A 22,910-nucleotide genomic window follows, 5' to 3' on the forward strand; every position below is an offset into this window, starting at 1 on the left:
AAGGAACAATTAGTCATGCTCAACAAATTGTACACGCTGCTCAATGAAGGTTGCAGGTTTATATCTATAGCACCTACCACTGCACATGACCGCACTCCCACACTCAAGTTGCAGACCCATTTGTGAGACTGGCACAAGAGTATTAACCTGCCTCACTCACACCTGATGCAGCCGCACAATTCACAAGAGTCACAAAAACAATGTTCCTCTACCCCCAATTTCTCTATGATTTGACTGTGCACAATATGAAGTGGTTCAAACGGTTAAGTGAGTTGCTGAAACTAGTTTTTAATGAGTTTCCCTAACCCTAACCTTATTGCAAGATTCCTTCACTAGTTTAAAGACAATATAAGTGCTACATACTTTGAATAATAGTGTCCATGTGCTGTTTCAGTGTTGCTAGCTTATCTATGTTCATTGAACTCGTGAACTTAGCAGCCCTTGTAGTTGGGTTCGGTTTCAATGACAACCATGTATGCCAAACAGATGCTGTTGCAAAGGGATCCCCCTCTAGACCCAATCTTGCTAACAGCTTCGTTAGTTACCATGAGAAGCATGTCTCTGATGGAGTACCCACTAACCACCTTCCATGCCAGTGACAGCCCACCAATCCTTACCCTTTTCTCATGCTGTATAAATTGGTGCTTTTCTTTTTCAAGCCTTATTTCTTGCGTCCTAGTCCCGATGAGGACAAGACGTAAAACTTCAACTTTATCTCTCGTTTTAGCAATGTTCAAGTTATGTACTACTGTGTAATCAGTTATTTAAAGTTTAGGTCCTGGAGGGGTCCAGTGTAGATTGAATAGGATTATAGGAAGGTGAAAAGGGTTAAAGATTGACTGCATTGTTTAGGCTTGTCTTCTCTTGGAGATAAAAAATTAAGTTTTGATCTAATCAAGTTGTCTGAAGATGACTAAAGTATTTGACAGGAGAAATGAAGTGGAATGGTTTTGTCTGAGAATAGGGTCCCATAACTGAAATTCAGTTTGGGTTATTCAGTGCTTCACACAACGTATAGTGGTGATGTCGCGTTCTATATCCTAAGTGTTGTTGATTCTTGTTGTCCATTGAACATTTTAAAACTGAGATTTAATACATTATTGTTAAGCAAGGAAATGAAGGTCCATGGAACCAAGATAGAGTTAATACAAAGCAGGCATAATCTCATTGAATGGCTGGCTCCTGTTCTTGTAATCATTAAATAAATAATTCCTAAATCACTTTTCAGTGTTGCAGTGATGTACCACGTCTGTGCTTTTGGACTGCATTCAGCGTGGGTTTCAAAGGCATTTCATTTTTTGTGAATGTTGCCACAGTTTATAATTACAATTTACATTAAGAATAAACAATGACTGGGATTGTGCTAACAAGTCTGTAAAGCACTTCATACTTACACTCCCATTATCTTCTCAACACAACATATCTTGCTTGTTCGGATATATTCTGCCCTTCCCCTCAATTTAATTTTGTTCCTCTGCTTGTTACCACTGTGGCTGCAGTCTCACGACAGAAAGAGAGACTTCCATTGATTCTCAGAACTTTGTGCTGTCTCGTGTGAAAGATTAATTACATATACCTAAATACTCATTATCCTGTGCAGTGTAATTTGGGTTCTGATTACTACAGGCATCTTTTAGTTGCTGAGGTGCCATGTGGAAGGTTTAACATCTTCAGTGCAGGAATTCACCGAATTTGAAATGTATGGGTGGGGGGGGGAACAGAGTTGATCAATAAATGGGGTTAAGGCTGGCTTTCTATGGCTTATTGGAGAGTGAAGGAGGTGAAGAGTCTGACAACTGAAAGTGACGTCTAATGCGAGCAGTAGCCATCGAAGTAAATAAAATAACAGTGCAGCAAATCATCTTGAGGAATCCCAGATTGTGTAAATGTGCAGTGCTGGATTTTGGTTAATGAAAGAAATGTAATAATTGTATGCTAGCAGAAACCAGCGGAATATTTGTGGTCAATTTTGTATCTTTATTGCAACAGTATTCCTTTTAAGTATAGGATTTCTAATTATTCTTTCACCAAAGATTTAAGCAGAATCAAAATTTCTCACTGTCGGGAAAGATACATAAAGCTATCCACAGTCAGTTCTGCTGTAACACGCGTTTCTTTAATGCGAATTGGCTATAAGATGATTGAAGAATTTAGACCATTGTTTGTAGAACGCAAGCTTTCATTACCTGTATTGGGTACAATGCGATTCGTGCCCCATTCGTTTAAACGTTGCTGTTATTACACGATTTTCTTATAACATGGGGTCACATAGGAACGGAACTATTGTGTTATATCAGAACCGACTATATCTATAAACTAGAGTTAGGAATAGAAACACAAACTCTGTCTGGATTCTGGCCTTGACTTGTTTACAGTCACAGAATATAGCAGTCTAACTGAGTTGAAAGGCAGGTTTACCTTGATGTATTCTACTTTATTAATGCCCACTGCACCACCATTGACAGGGTATGGTATCCTGTTCCGTGCTGTACATACAGCACGCACAGTCAGTCACTGCCCACCAAATGAACCCAGTAACAGATACAATCCTTTACACTAATCAAGCAAGTAGGTCTAGTCAGGATAAATTGGGCATTATTACATGGAAGTTATATTTAAATATGGGAACACAGAGGAAGTGATTGAGCAGGGGCTCACAGGACTAATTGATAAGGCTGTTTTTAAAAAAAAACTGATGGAGTATTGAGATTAAGAGCAACGTGATTATGTGTTGCATTGTTTACAATCTTGGACCCCATGCTGTATGGAGGATGCTGATGGCACGCTATGGATAGTGGTAGGAAACTCAAATATAAAGACAGACTTGAATAATTGGGCTTTGTTTTGTTGGAACAGTGAGGTGAAAGGGGAGTTTGTCTGATTGTAAAGGGGCAGACTAAACAGAAACACACTAATTTCATTGCCTCTCAGCATTTATGAACAGCTTGGTCAGGCACTTCAAGGAGAAGACAGGTTAGAGAACAAGGTAGGGGCACAAGTGCTTAGGTTTATGCTCTATCCATTTACACCAGGGTCTTAAAATAAAAACAAAAAGACATTTGCTTGGGAGAATAGTTTGAATTAAATAGTGATGATGCTTCAATATTAACATGGTCATGATTATAATCAAAATTATCCCAGCCCTGCCCATTATATGTATTGAGTAGATGTAATTTACATCTCATTCAACTGAGGTTGCCCGGAGAGAGATTTTCTAATCACCCTGTACAGTGAAATGATTACACACCTCTGGAGTACATGGGAATGTGGGTCTCTGCTTCAGAGACAGGGACACTATCACAGTGCTACAAGAATCCTAGATTGCCAGCAAATATGATTGATTAGTTGCAACAGGTTAGGTCATGGCCAACGTGTGAAATTTGTGCTGGAATCCAAAACTGTAGGAGAAAAAACGGTTCCTATTTAGAACTGCCTTTCTGCGAAACATCCAAGACACTGACAAATCTCCAATCTCTTATACAAGTGGCAAAGAAAGGATTAGAAGTTGATGGTTCCTCAGCTACTTTAAGGAAGAGGAAGGACTTATAACCTCAGAACATCCCAAAACACTTTACAACACTTCTGATGTATTTCAATTTGTGCACCATATGCAGTGCTGAAATAATGACCAGCTAATCTCTCGCAACACAGTGGCTCAGTCATTAGCACTCCTGCCTCTCAGCACCAGGGTTCGATTCCACCCTTGGGCGACTGTCTCTGTAGAGATTGCACATTCCTTTCATGTCTGCATAGGTTTCCACGGGGTGCTCCGGTTTCCTCCCATAGTCCAAAGATGTGCAGGTTAGGTGTATTGGCCATGCTATATTGCCAAAATGGGCCCAGCAACAGTAGTGATATATTTTCAAGTCACGATGATGAGTGGCTTGAAGGGGAATGTGCAGTAGGGGCTGTTCTCATGCACCTGCTGCTCTCATCCTTCTAGATGGAAGTAACCATGCATTTGGAAGATGCTAAAGTGCCATTGAGAATTTCTAAAATGCATCTTGTAGATAATATATACTGCTGCTACTATGAATCTGTGATAGTGTTTAAGGATATGGTGCCAGTCAAGAGGCTTTAGTGCAAGAGAGATAGAGAGAGAATGGGTGGCACAGTGGCTCAGTGGTTAGCACTGTTGCCTCACAGCACCAGGGTCCCAGATTCGATCCCAGCCTCAGGTGGCTGTGTGGAGTTTACACACTCTTCCTGTGTCTGCGTGGGTTTCCTCTGGGTGCTCTGGTTTCCTCCCACAGTCCAAAGGTTGCAGGTCAGGTGAATTGGCCAAGCTAAATTACACCGTAGTGTTAGGTGCATTAGTCAGAGGAAAATGGGTCTGGGTGGGTTACCCTTCGGAGGATCGGTGTGGACTGTTTGGGCCAAAGGGCCTGTTTCCACTCTGTAGGGAATCTAATCTAATCTAATGATGACTGAGAAATAGATGCTGTCAACTCTTCACTTGGGATAGCTTCCTTGTCTTTGTGCATTTTGTCCCAGAAATGTTCAAGAACAAAAGAGAGGAATTGAAGGAAATCAGTAAGGAAATGTTGTTGGGAAAAATAATGGAATTAAAGGCTGTTAACTCCCTAGAGCCCAGGTGTATCTCCCAGCGTACTTAAGGAAGTGGTCCAAATAATAGTGGATGCATTGGTGATCGTCTAGATTCTATAGATTCTAACAGTTCCTATGGATTGGAGGCTAGCTAATGTAACCTCTACTTTTTTTTAAAAAAAGAGGAGGTAGAGAGACCACAGGGAATTGTAGACCAGTTGCCTTGATATCCAATGGTAGGGAAAATGCTAGAATCACTTATAAAAAAATTAATAACAGAGTACTTGAAAAACAATACCAGTTCTGTACAGAGTTAGCATGGATTTACGTGCTTGACTAATCTACTGTAATTGATTGAGGACATAACTAGTAGAGTTGGTTAGGGAAGACAGTTGACGTGGTTTACTTGGCCGTTCCGAAGGCTTTCAATAAGGCCCCATAAGAGATTAGCATTAAGGAGCATGGGATTGGGTTAGTGGACTGACGTGGATAGAGAACTGGTGGGCAGACAGGAAACAAAGAATTGGCTTAAATGGGCTTTTCTCTGAGTGGCAGTCAGTGATTAGTGGGTTTGGTGCTTGGACCCCAGCTATTCACAATTGATATTAATAATTTTGATGAGCCATGATCATATTGCTTTGTAGAACAAAGGGTTGAATGGCCCAGTCCTATTTTCTGTGTTTCTGTGAATGCCTGAAGTTGGGAAAGGTGCAATATAATTTAATAATTACTCCAAGGACTGGCACTAAGGTGAGAGGATCTGTGATAATCTGCTGGAGTAAACAACCTGATAATATTAGGATTCGCTGTGTCACGAATGGATTGCAGTAAGAAGGGTACAGTTCAAGGTCCTCCGTTTCAGTGAAGCCGATGTGAGGGAGGCTAAGTCTCTGAGTGAGTAATGTTTTACTGCATAACATCAGGAGCACTGTGCAGCAGTTCACTCTCTGTTTATTTATGTGAGCCCTTTGTAAGGGTGTTACATGGATCATTGTTTATTCCATCTAAACAATTTATTTCAGTAGAGAATTACTGCATTTCTGCACATCTCGATTATACATTATAGGTCATTGATATTACCACTGTGTCACCATCTCTCCTTTCCTACAACACAACAAAAAAAAGACCACATTAGCAGCCCAGCACATTTGGACATTCTGAAATAACACAACATTTCTCTTTCCTCAGCTAGGAATTTTGCCGAATGTATTTTTTTCTTTAAAAAGCAACACATTCATTTGGACCAACACAGTGGCTCAGTGGCTAGCACTCCTGCCTCTCAGCTCCAGGGACCCGGGTTCGATTCCACCCTCAGGCAACTGTCTCTGTGGAGATTGCACATTCCTTTCATGTCTGCGTAGGTTTCCACTGCTCTGGTTTCTTCCCACAGTCCAAAGATGTGCAGGTTAGGTGTATTGGCCGTGCTATATTGCCAAAATGGGCCCAGCAACAGTGAAGGAATAGTGATATATTTTCAAGTCACGATGATGAGTGGCTTGAAGGGGAATGTGCAGTTGGTGCTGTTCTCGTGTATCTGCTGCTCTCATCCTTCTAGATGGAAGTAACCATGCATTTGGAAGATGCTAAAGTGCCATTGAGAATTTCTACAATGCACCTTGTAGATAGTATATACTGCTGCTACTATGAATCTGTGATAATGTTTGAGGATATGGTGCCAGTCAAGAGGCTTTATCCTGGATGGTGTCAAGCTTCCTGAATGTTTTTGGAGCAGCACTCATCCAGACAAGTAGGAAGTACACCATCACACTCAAAGTCCTAACTTGTGCCTTGTAGATGGTGGAGGTGAGTTGGGGAGTCAGGCAATGAGTTATCGACTACAGGATTCTGTGGGATGGCACAGTGGTTAGCACTGATGCCTCACAACACCAGGGACCCGGGTTCGATTCCAACTGTCTATGCGGAGTTTGTACGTTCTCCCCATGTCTGCATGGGTTTCCTCTAGGTATTCCAGTTTCCTCCCACAATCCAAATGTGTAGTTTAGGGTGGATTGGCCATGCTAAATTGTCCATAGTGTCCAGGAATGTGGTAAATGTAGAGTGGTAGGGAAATGGTCTGGATGGGTTACTCTTTGGAGGGTCAGTAAGGACTTGTTGGGCCGAATGGCCTGTTTCTGAAATGTAGAGATTCTATGATCTTAGATTAGATTAGATTACTTACAGTGTGGAAACAGGCCCTTCGGCCCAACAAGTCCACACCGACCCGCCGAAGCGCAACCCACCCATACCCCTACCTTTACCCCTTTAACCTAACACTACGGGCAATTTAGCATGGCCAATTCACCTGACCCACACATCTTTGGACTGTGGGAGGAAACCGGAGCACCCGGAGGAAACCCACGCAGACACGGGGAGAACGTGCAAACTCCACACAGTCAGTCGCCTGAGTCGGGAATTGAACCCGGGTCTACAGGCGCTGTGAGGCAGCAGTGCTAACCACTGGGCCACCGTGCCGCCCATCTCTGTGATTCCTAGCCTCTGACTTGCTATTTTAGCCACAGCATCTATATGGCTAATCCAGTTCAGTTTCTGTTCATCAGTAATGTCTAGGATGTTGATAGTAATAGCTAATGTTTAGTTGATGCTAACTTTAGTTTGGTTGGTTACAGTAAAAGCCTTAAAACATGAAAACGTCTTATGCACCTCCTTAAATTCAGTTTATAGAAGTTTTTTTTTGGAAACCCACGCAGACACGGGGAGAATGTGCAAACTCCACACAGTCAGTCGCCTGAGGCGGGAATTGAACCCAGGTCTCAGGCGCTGAGAGGCAGCAGTGCTAACCACTATGCCACCGTTAAATCACTTCAAAAATATTCAGGGATTGCAACAAGAAATTTTGAAGAATTTTTGCATTTGCTATAAGCTATGGTCTGTCATGTTACCCTTTTGAGTTTTGCTTTTTCCCTGAGATTGTAAAATTTGGAATATAGTTATATGCATATAACATTGAAACACCCTTTGAAAATGTTCCTGATTATGAGCAACTAATATTCAGCATGAGCCTTTGATTTTAAACAGCTCCTTTCATGTCAGAGGCTGAGGAATCAGCAGCAAACAGCAATCTAATAAAGAGTCATAGTCAGTATATTAAGTCATTCTCTTGTTGAGCCAGACCTGCTGATCATTTACACCACTTTGTTTTCATTGCAGTGTAGATGAGGTGGTAAAGGGATCTTCTTGACTCATGGCTTCTGCAGTTGGGCAGTGATATCTTGTCATTTTTGAGTGATTGTGGCTTTGTTTGTAGAGAGACATCCAACAGAAGGGCAGTGACTGCTCAAACCAGGATCAATCATCCAAGTGATGGTTGCCATCTCTGGATGTAATCCCAGAAGCCTCAGCTCATGAACAGCAGCCACCAATCGTGTCTCAGTCTCCACAAGACAAATCTTTCCGTCCTGGACTATCGACAGCCGTTGCCCTGGGTTCCAGCAAGGAGAGACCATGATCCAGTATGGGACCAATTTCCCTGTGCTGCCCAGTAAATGATACTGACTGAGAGCAAAGTCCTGTAGAGCAGCAGAAGGATTCTCTGCTGTTGGCAACATGTACATCCACTGCTCGCCTTGCAGCCAGTACCAGAGCAGAGAGGGGCACTGCCCCATGTTCGGTATGTAACGGTGATGGCAGTGCACAGTTGCACAAACTAGGATTGGGTGAATGCCACAGGAACAGGAGCACCAACCAGTGTCACATTACTGCAACTGCAAGTTTTCACTCTCTCAAGTATTTTCCTTTGTGAAGTCGCCTGTTACTTCATGTGGTGTAAAATCTAATTCAGCCAGAACTTTCACATGACCCTGTGCCCAGTCCTGTCCCTGAAATCCAAAATGAACTTCATTTGCATCCTACAAAGTCTGCTTTCAAGGGGAGCAGATTCAGAGAGTCCCAATCACATGCGACTACCTCAAAGCATGTCATAAGACACTGGCTCGGAGGTGGTTTGCACTTTTTTGTTGGTCCCTCCTTAATGATCTGCTGCAGTGAGGCTCCTACTGTGAAGCAAAGATCACACCAGGGACATTGATCTGTTATTCATCTCAGTCAGTGCAGCATCAGGTGACTTCAATGACAACAGTATCCCTGGGCTTGTGGGAGCAAGAGACGGGGAGAAAGTGAGGACTGCAGATGCTGGAGATCAGAGTCGGAAAGTGTGGCGCTGGAAAAGCATAGCAGGTCAGGCAGCAGCCGAGGAGCAGGAGAATAGACATTTTGGGTATCAGCTCTTCATCAGGAATGTCACTATATACTAGTGAACCACTGCGGCTGGCCAGATGAATTCAAGATTAGTGACGCCCTACATAGTCAAGCATCCAGTTGACAAGTCATTGACAAGTGAAATTTGTCTGCTTGCATCAATTGCAGTATCAGGGAACCATAACTCACCACCTGACTCCCCAAGGTCTGTCCACAGTCTACAAGGCACAAGTCAGAAGTGTGATGGAATACTCCCCTCTTGCCTGAATGGGTGCATCTCCAAAAACACTCAAGAAGCTTGACACCATCCAGGACAAAACAGCCCACTTGATTGGCACTGCATTCACTCCCTTCACCACTGATACTCAGTAGCAGCAGCAGCATTGTGTACTGTCCACAAGATGCACTGCAGAAATTCACCAAAGATATTTAGACAGCACCTTCTGACCCCATGATGATTTCCATCTAAAAGAACAGGGGCAGCAGATACATGGGAACCCTGCAGTTTCCTCTCCAAGCCACTCACCATCGCTGTTCCTTCACTGTCGCTGAGTCAAAATCCCTCCCTTAGTGCATTATGGATCTGTGTACAGTACATGGACTGCAGCAGCTCAGCACCACCGCATCAAGGGCCAGCCAGTCCTGCTTGTGTCCCATGAGTGAATAAACAACAAAATCCAGACAAGCTAAGGCCTCCACAGGAGGAAATTTGAAAGGAAGTGGGACGATGAAACATTTTCTGTTGCAAATTATTTAAAGTTGTACATCCAGTGGGGAATTCAGCTCATTAAATCACTGAACCTGGCATGCAGCTGGCTTTACCATTTATTTTAAGTACTGTACCTTCTGGTTTCTCTTCACAGTATCTGTCACACCCTGCCCCTCTTTTGTATTCAGTCTATGCCTTTTACCTATCAGCCAACATTATGCACCAGCTCATAGGGCAATTGGACATGGGCCAGCAGGCTAGCTGTGGAGAGGAGAGACAGGCCTGAGTTTTTGCCCTCTGTCACAGAAACTCCAATCATTTATGCCTGAATCACTTCTCCCTCCACTCATCGCCAACCTTTCTCTCCCGATTTTGTCCAAGGCTGTTTCTTTTGCCCGACGCAGAATGGTTCTCATTGTGTTAAACAACTCCAACTTGAGAAGGGAATGTAAAGGCACCGACAATATTTGTGTAAAGTCACTGAGTGAGCCCTGGGGAGCAATCAGGCTGCTGATTGATAGCAGTTGTGCCTGAGGTCACTCATAGCACTGACATCGATTCGTGTTCTGGATCCACTCGAGGTAGTTGACTTCAGTGTGTGGGTCGCAGGTTAACAGCCGACAGAACAGCAGGGATTGCCTGCGTGGCAGCAACCGGACTGAGTGGAACTTGACATTTCCCAGGATGCAGCCTGCTAACAAACAGAATCTGAGCACTTCCGATGTCCTTTTGGAAGGTGCTCCTGCCCTGCCTGGCTCAGTTTCTGAGGCAAATGCACAAAATCTGGGCTGACACTTCAGTGCAGTTGTGAGGGGCTGCTGCACTGTCAGATGTTCAGATGAGACATTAACCAAGGATCTTTCCATCCTCTCACGTGAAAGATACCATGGCCCTGACCAATATCTATCCTCCGGTAAAACTCCCAAAAAAAAAGATTGGCTGATTATTATCACATTTCTATTTGTGGGAGCTACCTCTGGGTGGGCAAAATGGCTGCCATGTTCCCTGTCAGCAGTCACTACACTTCTGACTTACCAAATTATCTGTAAAGCACCTTAGAGCATTCTTGAAATTGTAAAAAATGCTATAGAAATGTAAGTCTTTTCTTCTACTTGTACAGAACATTGGGCTTGACCCTTTCCTTATCTGATCGCCACTTGCAGGTGCCATTCAATTAGTACTTTAGTCTGTTTCCCATCCCATCCCATCCCCAAGTGCAGTGTGAAATTACATGGTTAATTTTGCTATTGGTGTAGCGGCATCACAAGTCGAGAACAAGGGAGAACACTCACCCCCTTGCTTTCAGGTCCCTCTGTAGGATCATCCCTGGCTAACCTCTGGCTCTGAGAGTTCAGGAAATATCAATCCAAATAGAACGTAGAACATAGAAGAATACAGCGCAGTACAGGCCCTTCGGCCCTCGATGTTGCGCCGATCCAAGCCCACCTAACCTACACTAGCCCACTATCCTCCATATGCCTATTCAATGCCCGCTTAAATGCCCAGAATGAGGGAGAGTCCACCACTGCTACTGGCAGGGCATTCCATGAACTCACGACTCGCTGAGTAAAGAACCTACCCCTAACATCTGTCCTATGCCTACCCCCCCTTGAGAGAGAGAGGGGTTGAGAGAGAGAGGGGGTGGGGAGGTGAAAATGCACAGTGCCATTTTCATCACTTCACGATGAAGGTGTTCCTGGACTCTTTCTGCCTCTCTTTCCTCCTTCATGTAGCTTCTTGAAACCCATCTCTTTAACTCAGCTTCTGGGCACTTGTCCTGCTATCTCCTCCTGTGCCCCAGTGTCAGAAATGTTTTAATTGATATCACTGTAGTTCAGTATTTTGAGGCATTTTTTTGACAGTAAATACACTTTGTGCATGTCAAAAGGTTATTGCCTGCTGTAATGCTGTAATATTCCCACCATATCTATTTCTGTGTCTACACCCCTGATGACCAGTTATTCCAAACAGAAGAAGTTTATTGAAATAATTTCTCTTGTATTTGCTTGCCACTAATTTGATTGGTGTTCCTGACCCATAACTCTGGGTTTTTCCCCCCTCTGTCTATTCCATTTTAATATCAGGTGGCACAGTGACTCAGTGGTTAGCACTGTTGCCTCACAGCTCCAGGGACCTGGGTTCGATTCCACCCTTGGCAACTGTCTGTGTGAAGTTCTCCCATTCTCCCCGTGTCAGTGTGGGTTTCCTCCAGGATGCTCCGGTTTCCATCCACAATCTAAAGATATGCAAGTTAAGTGGATTGGACATGCCCCGTAGTGTCCAGGGATACATAGGCTGGGTGGGTTAGCAATTGGAGAACGCAGCATTCCAGAGGTGGGTGTGGGTGGGGTGCTGTTCGGAGGGTCGGTGTGGACTCGATGGCCCGAATGGTCTGCTTCCACGCTACAGGGATTCTATGAACATTCATTCATTGACTGACTGAATGATTGGATATTTTCTATTCACAATGAGATGGCGGCCACTGCCAATTGTATAACATTTGCTTCTGACAACGTTCACACTCTGTTGTTTAGTGTGACATTAACTGCGCTGACTACTAGAATGTTCCCTCACAGACTGCCCAACTGCACTGGTCTAATCAACCATCTGAACAACTCTCGTTTACAGGAAACCCGTGTTCACAAAAGGAGAGTTGGATATTCCCAGCAATCACAGGCTTGTCAATCCAACATTTGTCGTTGTCTCTACAGTTTCCTTGTGACCATTTTAACCAACGTTTAGATAAACGTGAGCTAATAATGGAAGTCAGCGAGGGATTGTTAGGAGCAAATTGACTTTCACTAACTTGGTTGAAGTAACAAACTGTTGAAGAGGGTATTGCAGTTACTATTTTGAATTTAGAATTTCAAAAGGCATTTGATGAAGTACTGTACAACAGAATTGTTTCACAGCTGTGGGATTGAAGGGCCTGTGGCAGCAGGGAGATTAAAACAAAGCTAAGTAAACAAAATATAAAGTCGAGATGAATGGCGTTTTTTTTTAGCCAGGAGGGAAGTAAACACTGGTTTACCCCAAGAGTCTTAGGGTTACATTAGATAAGTTGCAAAGAAAGGTACATGCCACTCCACTGAAACTATCTGCCATCTTTTCTAATCTAAACCTACCATTGTAACCCTGTCATTGTTCCTCACTCAAACACTTACCTTGCTTTCTCTAAAATGCATCTATTTATTATTGCTTCAACCACTCCCTGTGGCAACAAGTTCCATGTTCTCGCCACCACCTTTTAGGTGAAAAGGTTTCTTCTGAATTCCAGTTGGATTTCTTAGCGACTCTCTTACATTCATGGCAGGTAGACATGCTCTTCCCCACAAGAAGAAACATTATCGCTGTATCCATTCTATCAAAACGCAATACATCCCTATATTGGGTCACCTGTCAACTTATATTTCCAAAGCATAGAGAGCCAGTGTGTCAATCCTTTCTTGGTATCAGTGCCCATGCATTTCTGGAAACATCTTTGTCATCTTCTGCATCCTTTCCTGTGTCTCTATATAGTGTGACCACTACAAGTCCACACTGTTCTCTAAAGTGGTCTGTCCAATGTTCAATACAGGTTCAACATATAATCCCTATGTTTCAATTGTATTTCTATGGAAGTAAACACAAGTCATAGAGGTGTACAGCACGGAAACAGACCCTTCGATCCATCTCATCCATGCCGACCAGATATCCCAACCCAATCAATCCCACCAGCCAGCACCCAGCCCATATCCCTCCAAACCCTTCCTATTCATATACCCATCCAGATGCCTTTTAAATGTTGCAATCATACTAGCCTCCACCACTTCCTCTGGCAGCTTATTGCATACATGTACCACCCTCTGAGTGAAAACGTTGCCCCTCAGGTCTCTTTTATATCTTTCCCCTCTCACCCTAGAACTATGCCCTCTAATTCTTGACTCCCCCACTCCAGGGAAGAGATTTTGTCTATCTACCCTATCTATGCCCCTCATGATTTTATACACCTGTATAAGGTCACCCCTCAGCCTCCGACGCTCCAGGGAAAACAGCCCCAGCCTGTGCAGCCTCTCCCTATAGCTCAAATCCTCCAACCCCGGCAACATCCTTGTAAATCTTTTCTGAACCCTTTCAAGTTTCACAGCATCCTTCTGATAGGATGGAGACCAGAATTGCATGCACTATTCCAAAAGTGGCCTAACCAATGTCTTGTACAGCCGAAACATGACCTCCCAACCCCTGTACTCAATACTCTAACTAATAAAGGAAAGCAAACCAAGTGTTTAAATTTGTTTTCCTTTCTTGGGTCCTGCTAACCTAGAGCGCAGCTTTTGCTGATTGGTATATTTGTTCACTGATATGAAGTGGTGATTATGAAGACAGGAGCTGCAGAACTTTGGAGATTTGTTTTCAGCACCATAGAGGAAATTGGGAAAGGATTCAAGAGACTTCCAATATTCTAAATGAGTAAATAATGACACTGGTTGCTGAGTTGGCGTTGTGGTGAAGACTCATAATATGTTTTTATTGTTCAGAAAAGTTGATTCCAAAGTGCATTTTAGTTCCGGTCCGGTGAAGGTCTGCTTTGTCTTTTTTAAAAGGTCAAAAGATCATTTTGAACAGTGGGTGTGTGACTGCATTCCTGCAAGTTATGTGGATTAAGCTAAACAATTAGCAAGTACCATCAGGGTAGTGCACCAGTGGAAATCAAGCCCCACTAGTTTCGGAATCATCATAAAAGTTATAGATTTGAGCAAAAATAGGAAAAATCTCTGAATTTACTTATCCTTTTAGACCCAGGTTGATGGAAAGCAGAGATCAGATTTCTGTAGTTAACAAGAACTATTAATTGCAACTAAATAGGATAACACCGGATAATAACTACAAGCTATCAATATAGAATTCTACTGGGTAAAACTCCAACCTCTTTATAAACTCCCCTCCTACAAACACATATAGACAGACACAGGCAAATGGGAAAAAAAAATTGGTGTTATGGATGTCTGAGAAAAAGACTGGGAAGGCAGATAGAGTCATGGAGATGTACAACAGGGAAACAGACCCTTCGGTCCAAATCATCCATGCCAACCAGGTATCCTAAATTAATCTAGTCCCATTTGGCCCATATCCCTCTTAAATCCTTCCTATTCATTATCCACCCAGATGCCTTTTAAATATTGTAATTGTACCAGCCTCTACCGCTTCCTGTGGGAGCTCATTCACACACCACCCTGTGTGTGTAAAAATTGTCCCTTCGGTCTCTTTTATATCTTTCCCCTCTCACCTTAAATCAATGCCATCTAGTTTGGACTCCCCTGCCCTGGGGAAAGGACCTTATCTTTTCTGTGTCTCTCATGAATTTATAAAATTCTATAAGGTCACCCCTCAGCAGTTGATACTCCAGGGAAAATAGCTCAAGCCTATTCAGCCTTTCCCTACAAGTCAAACCCTCTGACCCCAGCAACATCCTTGTAAATCTTTTCTGCACCCTTTTAAGTTTAACAACATCTTTCCGATAGCAGGGAGAGCAGAATTGAATCCAGTATTCCACATGTGGCCTAATCAATGTCTGTACAGCCGCAACATAACATACCAACTCCTATACTCGATGCACTGTCCAATAAAGGCAAGCATACCAAACATAGTCATTACTGCCCTGTCTACCCCTTACTCCATCTTAAAGAAACTATGAACTTGCACCACAAAGTCCCTTTGTTCAGCAACACTCCCCAGGACCCTACCATTAAGTGTATAAGTCCTGCCCTGATTTACATTACCAAAATGCAACACCTCAAATTTATTTGAATTAAACTCTACCTGCCATTCCTCAGCGCAATGGCCCATCTGATCACAGTCCTCAATTATGCCTGTCCATAGGATTTGCTAAAATGGTCCTTTGACTAGCCAGGACTTACTGTTCTTCAATCTTCCTCTCCCAGCTACATTTCTCTTCTTACAGGAGACACAGGGTCACTTGTTCAGAAATTATAAAGCCTCTGACTTAATGGTGAAAAGCAGCAGCTTACAGCAACTATCAAGGCAAATACATTTGATTTCTTAAAGCTTCAGGTATTTTCTACTGCAGGGGAACTCAGGACCTCCCTCCTGGAAGTCCAAAGGCTTCTGGAAATATCATTCACACCCACAAGCTGCTGAGCTACCTGGAGCCAATCACGAAGCTGTTGGAAGGAACATGTCCTTTGTCAGCCACAGGTGGTCACAATTCCACAAATCATTCACCTACTTTATACACCCACCCCTGGTGCCAGCCATTCACATTCAGCCCCCCCCCCCCCTTACTGGCTGAACAAAGATTAGCATAAACCTTGCTCACAATAAGTTTGGTAACTTTTAAAAAGTAATCCCTTCCACAATCCTTAGTTTTTAAAACAGCCCGAATCCCATTTCAGTCCACGTTCAAAAATACAGAAAAATTTTTAAAAAATGTTTTTATAAGCCCTTGGGGAAATAATTGCTAAGGTGTTTTTTAACTTGAGAATTGAAACCTAGAGAAAGAGACAAAGCTGATCATTCAGAAAAGAGGTCCATAGCACAACGATGCTGTGAGTCACAGTTTTGAAAACTCAGTGCAGGGATGGGGGAGCATTCCTGAGTTGCTTAAAATAAAACTCTAGAAGCAGCGAGAAAGGCGTCCTCTAAGGCTGTTGAAGTTGTGAGTTTAAAGCCACCATGTTCAGGAGTAATGAGTCGAGAGTGTGGTGCTGAAAAAGCACAGCAGGTCAGGCAAAGTCCGAGGAGCAGGAGATGTTTCAGGCACTTTGACAATTCTCCTGTTCCCTCGGATGCTGCCTGACCTGCTGTGCTTTTCCAGCATCACACTCTCAACTCTGATCTCCAGCATCTGCAGTCCCCACTCTCTCCCAGGTTATTCGTGCATGAAAAGTTTACCCACACATAGATAGTGGGACACAGATCATATTAGAAAAGAAATTGGTTAGGTGAAAAGAAGTTCATAAAAATACAGCACAGGAAAGGAAGGGAAATAATATTTGTAACTCCAACTTGAAATGCGAGGACAGACACGTTTAGCCAAGAGGCCCCATTCATGTCCATGTCCTCTTTGACACTCTACTATATTAGGAGTTGGTGCAGCTGACATTAGCTATGGGGTCATATCCCTGCATTCCCTTTTTAGTCTACCACACCTCCCAGTTAATCCCTGTCCAAACTACATTCTCAAATTCCTTTTGAGTTAAGGTGCTGAGTTTCTTCAAACACTCTCTGAGCTGCTTGTTGAAGTTGCCTGAACTGAACTGAACATTAAGCTATCTACATCTCACTCCGTGTCCAAACCTTTCCCCATAGGCCCCTGCTTTTGCCAGAAAATTGTTTATTTTAATTCATTTGGAGTTCATGAGTGTCACTGATAAGATCGGCAGTTATTGTTCTACCATTGGGTGCTGATAAATCACTGCAGTCCATCTGGTGGGAGATGCTCTCATTAAACTGTTGGGTGGTGTGTTCCAGGATTAGCAGTAGTGTCCATTTGATCTCCTCCTCCTCCTCTTTGACTGAAATTGTTTTGATTTTTAGGCCCAGTGAGAAGTCCACAGCCCCCAACAGGCAGGTCCCTTTGGAAATCAACTACAGCGATCTGCTGCAGCACTTTGAGAAGGTACAGAACAAGCACCTGGAAATCCGACACCAGCGAGCAGGCCGCACTGACCAGCTGGACAGGAAGCACCCCCGTGACACAGAGGCAAATTCTTCTGTATGATGGGCCTCCAGCCAAAGGACAATGCTCGACTGTCGAACTGCCAGCTGTAAGACTGACTGAACCGTGAAGCCCTTTTTGTTGGGCTGTCCCACTGCCTTTGTAATGCAAAGTTCTTTGCCACCACTAATACTCACAGTACGTGAGCTGGGCAATGTTCCTGTGTTAATTGTGTAGAGTTTATAGGTCTGTGAGAACCTCAAAGTGGAGTAGTGATCACTGTTCCCCAATGGGCCCCCCCCCCCCCTCCATTTGCACTGACCACTGTTTTGTAATGCTCCGACATGGGTTAACTCTTTGCACTGATCATTGCTCTCTCTCGTTCCCCTTCACTGACCCAAAATGTTCAGGTTTTTGCACTATCACTGCTTATACTCAGCTGGCAAGCCACGTATCATAGTTCTTCAGTTCAGAGAATATTTTAATTTGTGCTTGTATCCCCACCCCATGCATGACTTTCCACAGGTAGACCTCCTCCACAGTGGTGATCAAATTCTATTCTAAAGCCATTCTTCCTTTCACAGGAACAGAAATTATCCCGGCCAGCACCAATTTGAAAATTTCTCCAGCAGCCAGAATTTACAATATTGTTAAGTGAACTTGGTCAGTGTAAGTAGACTGTTTGTTCCTTCTTTAATTGCACTACCATTCAGCACTCAATAAGCACAGGCTGGAGCATTATCAACAGGAGTTGATTTGTACTGATCTCATGTCCACTGGTTTTCAAAGCTGTTGTGACTGGTGTGGACAGTGGGAAGATATGTCACTACTTCAATAGGGGCCTCTTCTCAAACTGAAGCTGCCACATGTTGTTATGACCAGTACAGTGAGCTTTATCTACATTTTACAGTCAGATACCTAACCTAGTTTTGTTTGTCACTGGTGATGATGCTGGTAATGAGCAACACTAAACATCCCACACCCTGCTGAGCACTGGCACACTTACAGAGCAAGTGGCAAGGCAAACGGCAGTCAATAGAATTTAAATCAGGCACATCTTATGAAACAGAGAGGTGAAAGGAATTCTCTGATCATGGCTGATCTTGAATTGAATTGAAATAAACCATGGATTTTATAATTGAAGAATTTGGTAAAAATGACTATAAAATCAGGTGCACTAATTGCTGCTTTGGAACATTCCAATGTGACTAGTGAGAGAGACAGTTGTACCATAATTTGAATGACCTTATCGGGTAATCCTGAGAATCAACTGAGTTCACTTCAGAAAGCAATGAAATGAAGACAGAGCAACTTTTCTGAGCACAGAGCTCAGAGGTGGGTTATCCATCTGCCTCACCACTAAAGCTCCCAACCTGAACATTGCTGACCTGTCTGTCACACTTTGATGGTTGTCACATTCTGTTTATACAGAAGATTTCTGAAAGCAATTTGGATGTCAAGCTTGTTGTTTTAAACTATCAGGTGAGAGATAGGGGAGATGCTGTGGATTGAAAATTTTGCACTGAGATAAATCATGACAGCCCTGCTGCTGATCTTTGGGCTTTGTGATTGTACTCTCGGTTTCACTGGCCTCTCATTTTTCCCTGTCCCTCCTTTGACCTGTCGTTACTGCCTATTTATAGCAATGGAATCTTCAGAAATATTCAAAGTCCATTTTGTAAAAGCAGCAAATATTGATATTTGGTCAGCCTGTAAGCTTGAGAATAGAGCAAGACTTTTTTCTAATTTATTTGAACTACAGTAAACAGTCTGAACTGGTGAACAGAACTGGAGCAGAGTTTGTATACTAATGAGCAACAGCAAACAATGGAATATGTGGAGTGTGGAGGAGAGATGTACAGCACAGATTGTGTTGTAATAAGTACATCAGGCATGTTTCATAGACAGAGGAATTGCCCAAATAGTTCCATTCTGATTGCAAATAGCGGTTTCACTATATTCAGCCTTGTTCAATTTTAAAATAGCACAACCTCCTCACGTTGGGAAGTAGAGAAGCTTTCTCCCTAGCCTGACCTGTGGAAGGAGTCACAGTATCAACTGCTCCTTCAAGCATTTGCTGTTTAATTAGAAATATTCAAAATTTTAAAAATAAGTTTCAAACATAAGGCTGATTCTTTGCAGTTTTATAGACCAGTTGCTGCTGTCACTCTTTCTGAGCTCAGCTCTCTCCAGATTTCAGACCCACTTAATAATTGATCAGTCCCAAGACGGAAAAATATTTAAACCCATTTAATATTCTCCAGTGAAATAAATAAAATTGACCTCCACCATCCTCGTACAACGTGTATAAACTCAACAAGATTAGATTCTTTCCTGATTTGGCTGTGACTTTAAGCTCCTGATCGGCTGTAACATGGATTAATGGCCTATTGGTCAATGCAGTCAGTATCCCCTCAGATCCTGAAATCTCCAGTCCCTGAAATCTCCCACAATTCTTCCCAGTTTTCTAAATATATGTTTAAACACTGAATAATGACACCACTCACTTTTTAAAAGATAAACAGCACTCACTACAATTAATTGGAACAGCATTCCGCCTCTCCTTCCTTCAATGGCCCTTTTCAGAGGGGAAGGGAAGCACATTGGGATTAACTTTTTATATCTATGATAATGTATTTGAATTTGATTTTAAATTAGCATGCTGCCTACATATAATAGATCGTCTAAGGTTGCTCTGTTTGTCCAGCACAAGGACATCAGAATTATGAGAGGAAACACATCAGTGGTTTAATTCAATATCTCGATTGAAAAGTTGTACTCTGTGCATCTCAGTGTTAAGTATGATACTCTATTTATCTCAAATCTCACCATTCCCATCGCTGTGGACAGACCTGTAGCAATCAGTACTCCACCTGCGGACCTCCATCCTCCCAGATCTGTAGTCCCCAATTATACAGTGGCAGGCCACTGCTGATCACACTGCGATGCAATGCCCAACACATTCCAGCTTTGGACTAGAAATGCAAATGTATATACAATGGGTGTTTTTCACATCTCGAATGTGAATATTGCACAAATTCCCTCTGACACGTAACTTCTCATAATGTGCAACATGTTCTATATAATTTTATTAAACTTCGCTTTCAATTTTATTGGACCTTTTCCTGGGACATTTGGATGGCTTTAGGCCATTAACACCTTGTCTATACACAGAATGATTGATAACCTGTGTTAGGTGTAACTTTCACTGTTCAGAGGTGAGCATTCTGTGTAATGATGTTGAGTCTCCCAGGTGCGTTGTGCAGAGCGGTTTATTCCTTGACCTTCTCTGGCTGACTTTTATTATCTTATTCTGGTTTTCTGGATTCCAGGCCTGAGCAGTGACTTAGCCGCACAGGTGTGCTGCAGCTGCCTGGGGTTGAGGGAGTTTGGAGGGTGGTTGCTCGTTGACTGTTCACTACAATGTACGGGTAAAGAAATAAAGAGGCTGCCTGCAGTATGTTGTTGGAGCACTTTTTGTGGTTGAGCTCGACCTTTGGTGTATCTTTCATCATCTCACCCAACCTCCCCCAACTAAGCAGTCGTGTCCCAGTCCAGCAGTGTATGTGCCAACTGCTGTCAGCGCCTGTAGAAAATGTGCAATTGGACTCTCGCTCCCCTCCCTGGATGTCATGGACACTCCCTTGGGTCAATTGTGTCTTCAAGTATCTTGCCCCACCCTCCCTGAGCTTGAAGAGTTTGATCAGCGAAATCTCTGAGCTTGTCTTTGCATGTAGGAGCTCTGAACTGGCACGCCGACTGCTGGGAGGCCATCTCCTAGTTATTTCTGGTAGCCCCTCTTTGAATAGCAGCAGTCCTGCAGGAATCTTTGTTCTGAGGGTGGACACTCCACGCTGCACCGAAAATGATACATTTGAAAACCGCCGGGGGGTATCTTTTGATAAAGTACCGAGGTGGTGTCAAGGAGGTCGGCTATGGGAATGCTCATTTTTATTTACCTCAAGTGAAATCCTCCTCCAGCCACTTGGCCTGGTTTGACAATCAGACTCACTGTTTTGTTTGTTTTTTTTCCTTCATTTGGGTGGGATGAAGTGTCCTCCCGAGTACATGAAATGTCCAGTGAGAATTTGGACGTTGCCTGACAGCATAGTGCATTTCAGGCAACCCCTGCCCAGATTTCCAATCAGTGCTGATTCACTCTGGGCAGAACGCCCCCATCCAGATACTGATATCTGAGGTTAGAGTCACTAAATAATGATTTTTTCTTTGCAGAATGTGCTACAGCCCCCACAGCTTGTGCACTGCCCAAGTTCAAATCATTGCTGTTGCAATCGAGAGCAGGGGAGAACAGCAATCTGTTTAGGTCCATTCACAGGTAAGTACGCCCCCCTCCTTTGGTACTGAACCACACCAAGTAGGAAGCACTCCGATCCAGCTCATGTAACGGAGGGACAAGTTGGTGCTCCAAGTTCATTGCTACTTCCTAGTGAGCAATGTGTTACATCCAAGCACCTGAGCACTGAACAAGGACCAAGGTTGGGCTGGCTGTGAATAGCCAGTGTCCACTGGAACAAGACCCTAGTTATAATCTGTAGTGTTGTGTATGTGGAGGTGAGGGAATACAAGGACATCATGGGTTGTCAGCACATTGCTTCAGTAGAGTGGGAGACACAGTTAACTGTATTCATTGTTCATTAGCTTTGACACTCACTGATAACAGCAAAGAACAGATGGATAAATGCAGCCACAGGCAATATCTTTTATTTATATTTTCCTTTCAGTTCCTTCCTTCCTGGTGAACATTCCATTGGCAAAATTCATTGTCTCATTATCAACAGGATTATACCATTCCCCTACTGAGATGTGGATTTGTGTAACAATCTGTGTGTGTGTGTGTGTGTGTTTTGCCCTGGAGTGGGGTGAACGTACTGCAGAACCAATTGAGTTGTGTAAGGTGTCGATGTACCACAATCATCGTGATCCTCCTTTCATGGGGATTCACTTAACTGCAAGGCAGGTGGTTTGTGAGGGAACAGCATCCTGGAAATTTGCAACCCATAGCGGCACTATACTTAAAAAGTAGCCAGTCAAGATGCCAGTTTGGGATTAAGTGAACAGCAATAATGGCATAGACTGGCATGGCTATCAACTGCTGCATGAATGACTGCCCAGTGCCACAACTGGTCAGTGTCACCCCAGTTTTGTGGCTGCAACAAATCACTTGCCTCGGTTATGTTTAAGATAAATTATATATTTGTGTTAATCTATTTGGCTCTTCCCTCCAGACACCAATCATGTCCTCAGATTTTAAAGAATGAAAGATCTGAATGAATATTATTAATTCTGTTTACAAAGAGTCTTGTCCTTTCAATTTGGTATTTAAATAAACTTGTTGTACATAGATGTGTAAAAGAAACATTTCTCTAACTCTGCTTACAACAACAGCTGCTCATATTTAAAGAAGCTTTGTGTTAACTCAGGTGTTTTCTTTGTAAGTTTATCCGTGACTCCAAGATTCTGTCATGCAGTTTGTCCGACAACAGCAATGTTTCTAGTTTGGGACTTAAGCTCTCTTCATTTGAACAAGTTGCAGGAGAATGGAGGGCACAAATTCTCAGCCAGTTCTGGAGACAAAATGGGGGTGCCTTGAAATGGAAGTTTAACCCGAGGAGAAGCAATTCTCAACAGTGGTATCTACAAACAACTCTTTGGTAATCTGGAAATCAATCCTGGCAACCAGAGCTCAACTAATCCTAGAAACAAGCCTCGAGTAAATTCAGAAGGAACCTGAGTAGTGTTTTAACAGACCTGACCTGATTT

At 43.1% G+C, this 22,910-nt stretch overlaps 1 protein-coding gene across 3 annotated transcripts in view; it reads left to right on the forward strand.

Annotated features, from left to right (window-relative positions):
• Window positions 1-22,058, forward strand: part of vac14 (vac14 homolog (S. cerevisiae)) — a 330,067-nt gene extending 308,009 nt beyond the window's left edge. For 2 of the 3 annotated variants that reach the window (XM_043707329.1, XM_043707330.1), the window contains one exon: window positions 17,009-22,057. In XM_043707329.1, the coding sequence (XP_043563264.1) occupies window positions 17,009-17,192 (184 nt within the window). In that variant the 3' untranslated portion in view covers window positions 17,193-22,057. Of the gene's footprint in view, window positions 1-17,008 lie in introns of all 3 variants that reach the window. The other variant, XM_043707332.1, reaches the window with a different exon arrangement.
• The last annotated feature ends 852 nt before the right edge of the window (window positions 22,059-22,910 follow it).

The sequence above is a fragment of the Chiloscyllium plagiosum genome, chromosome 17 (genome assembly GCF_004010195.1).
Source record: "Chiloscyllium plagiosum isolate BGI_BamShark_2017 chromosome 17, ASM401019v2, whole genome shotgun sequence".
NCBI classification, from domain to species: Eukaryota; Metazoa; Chordata; class Chondrichthyes; order Orectolobiformes; family Hemiscylliidae; genus Chiloscyllium; species Chiloscyllium plagiosum.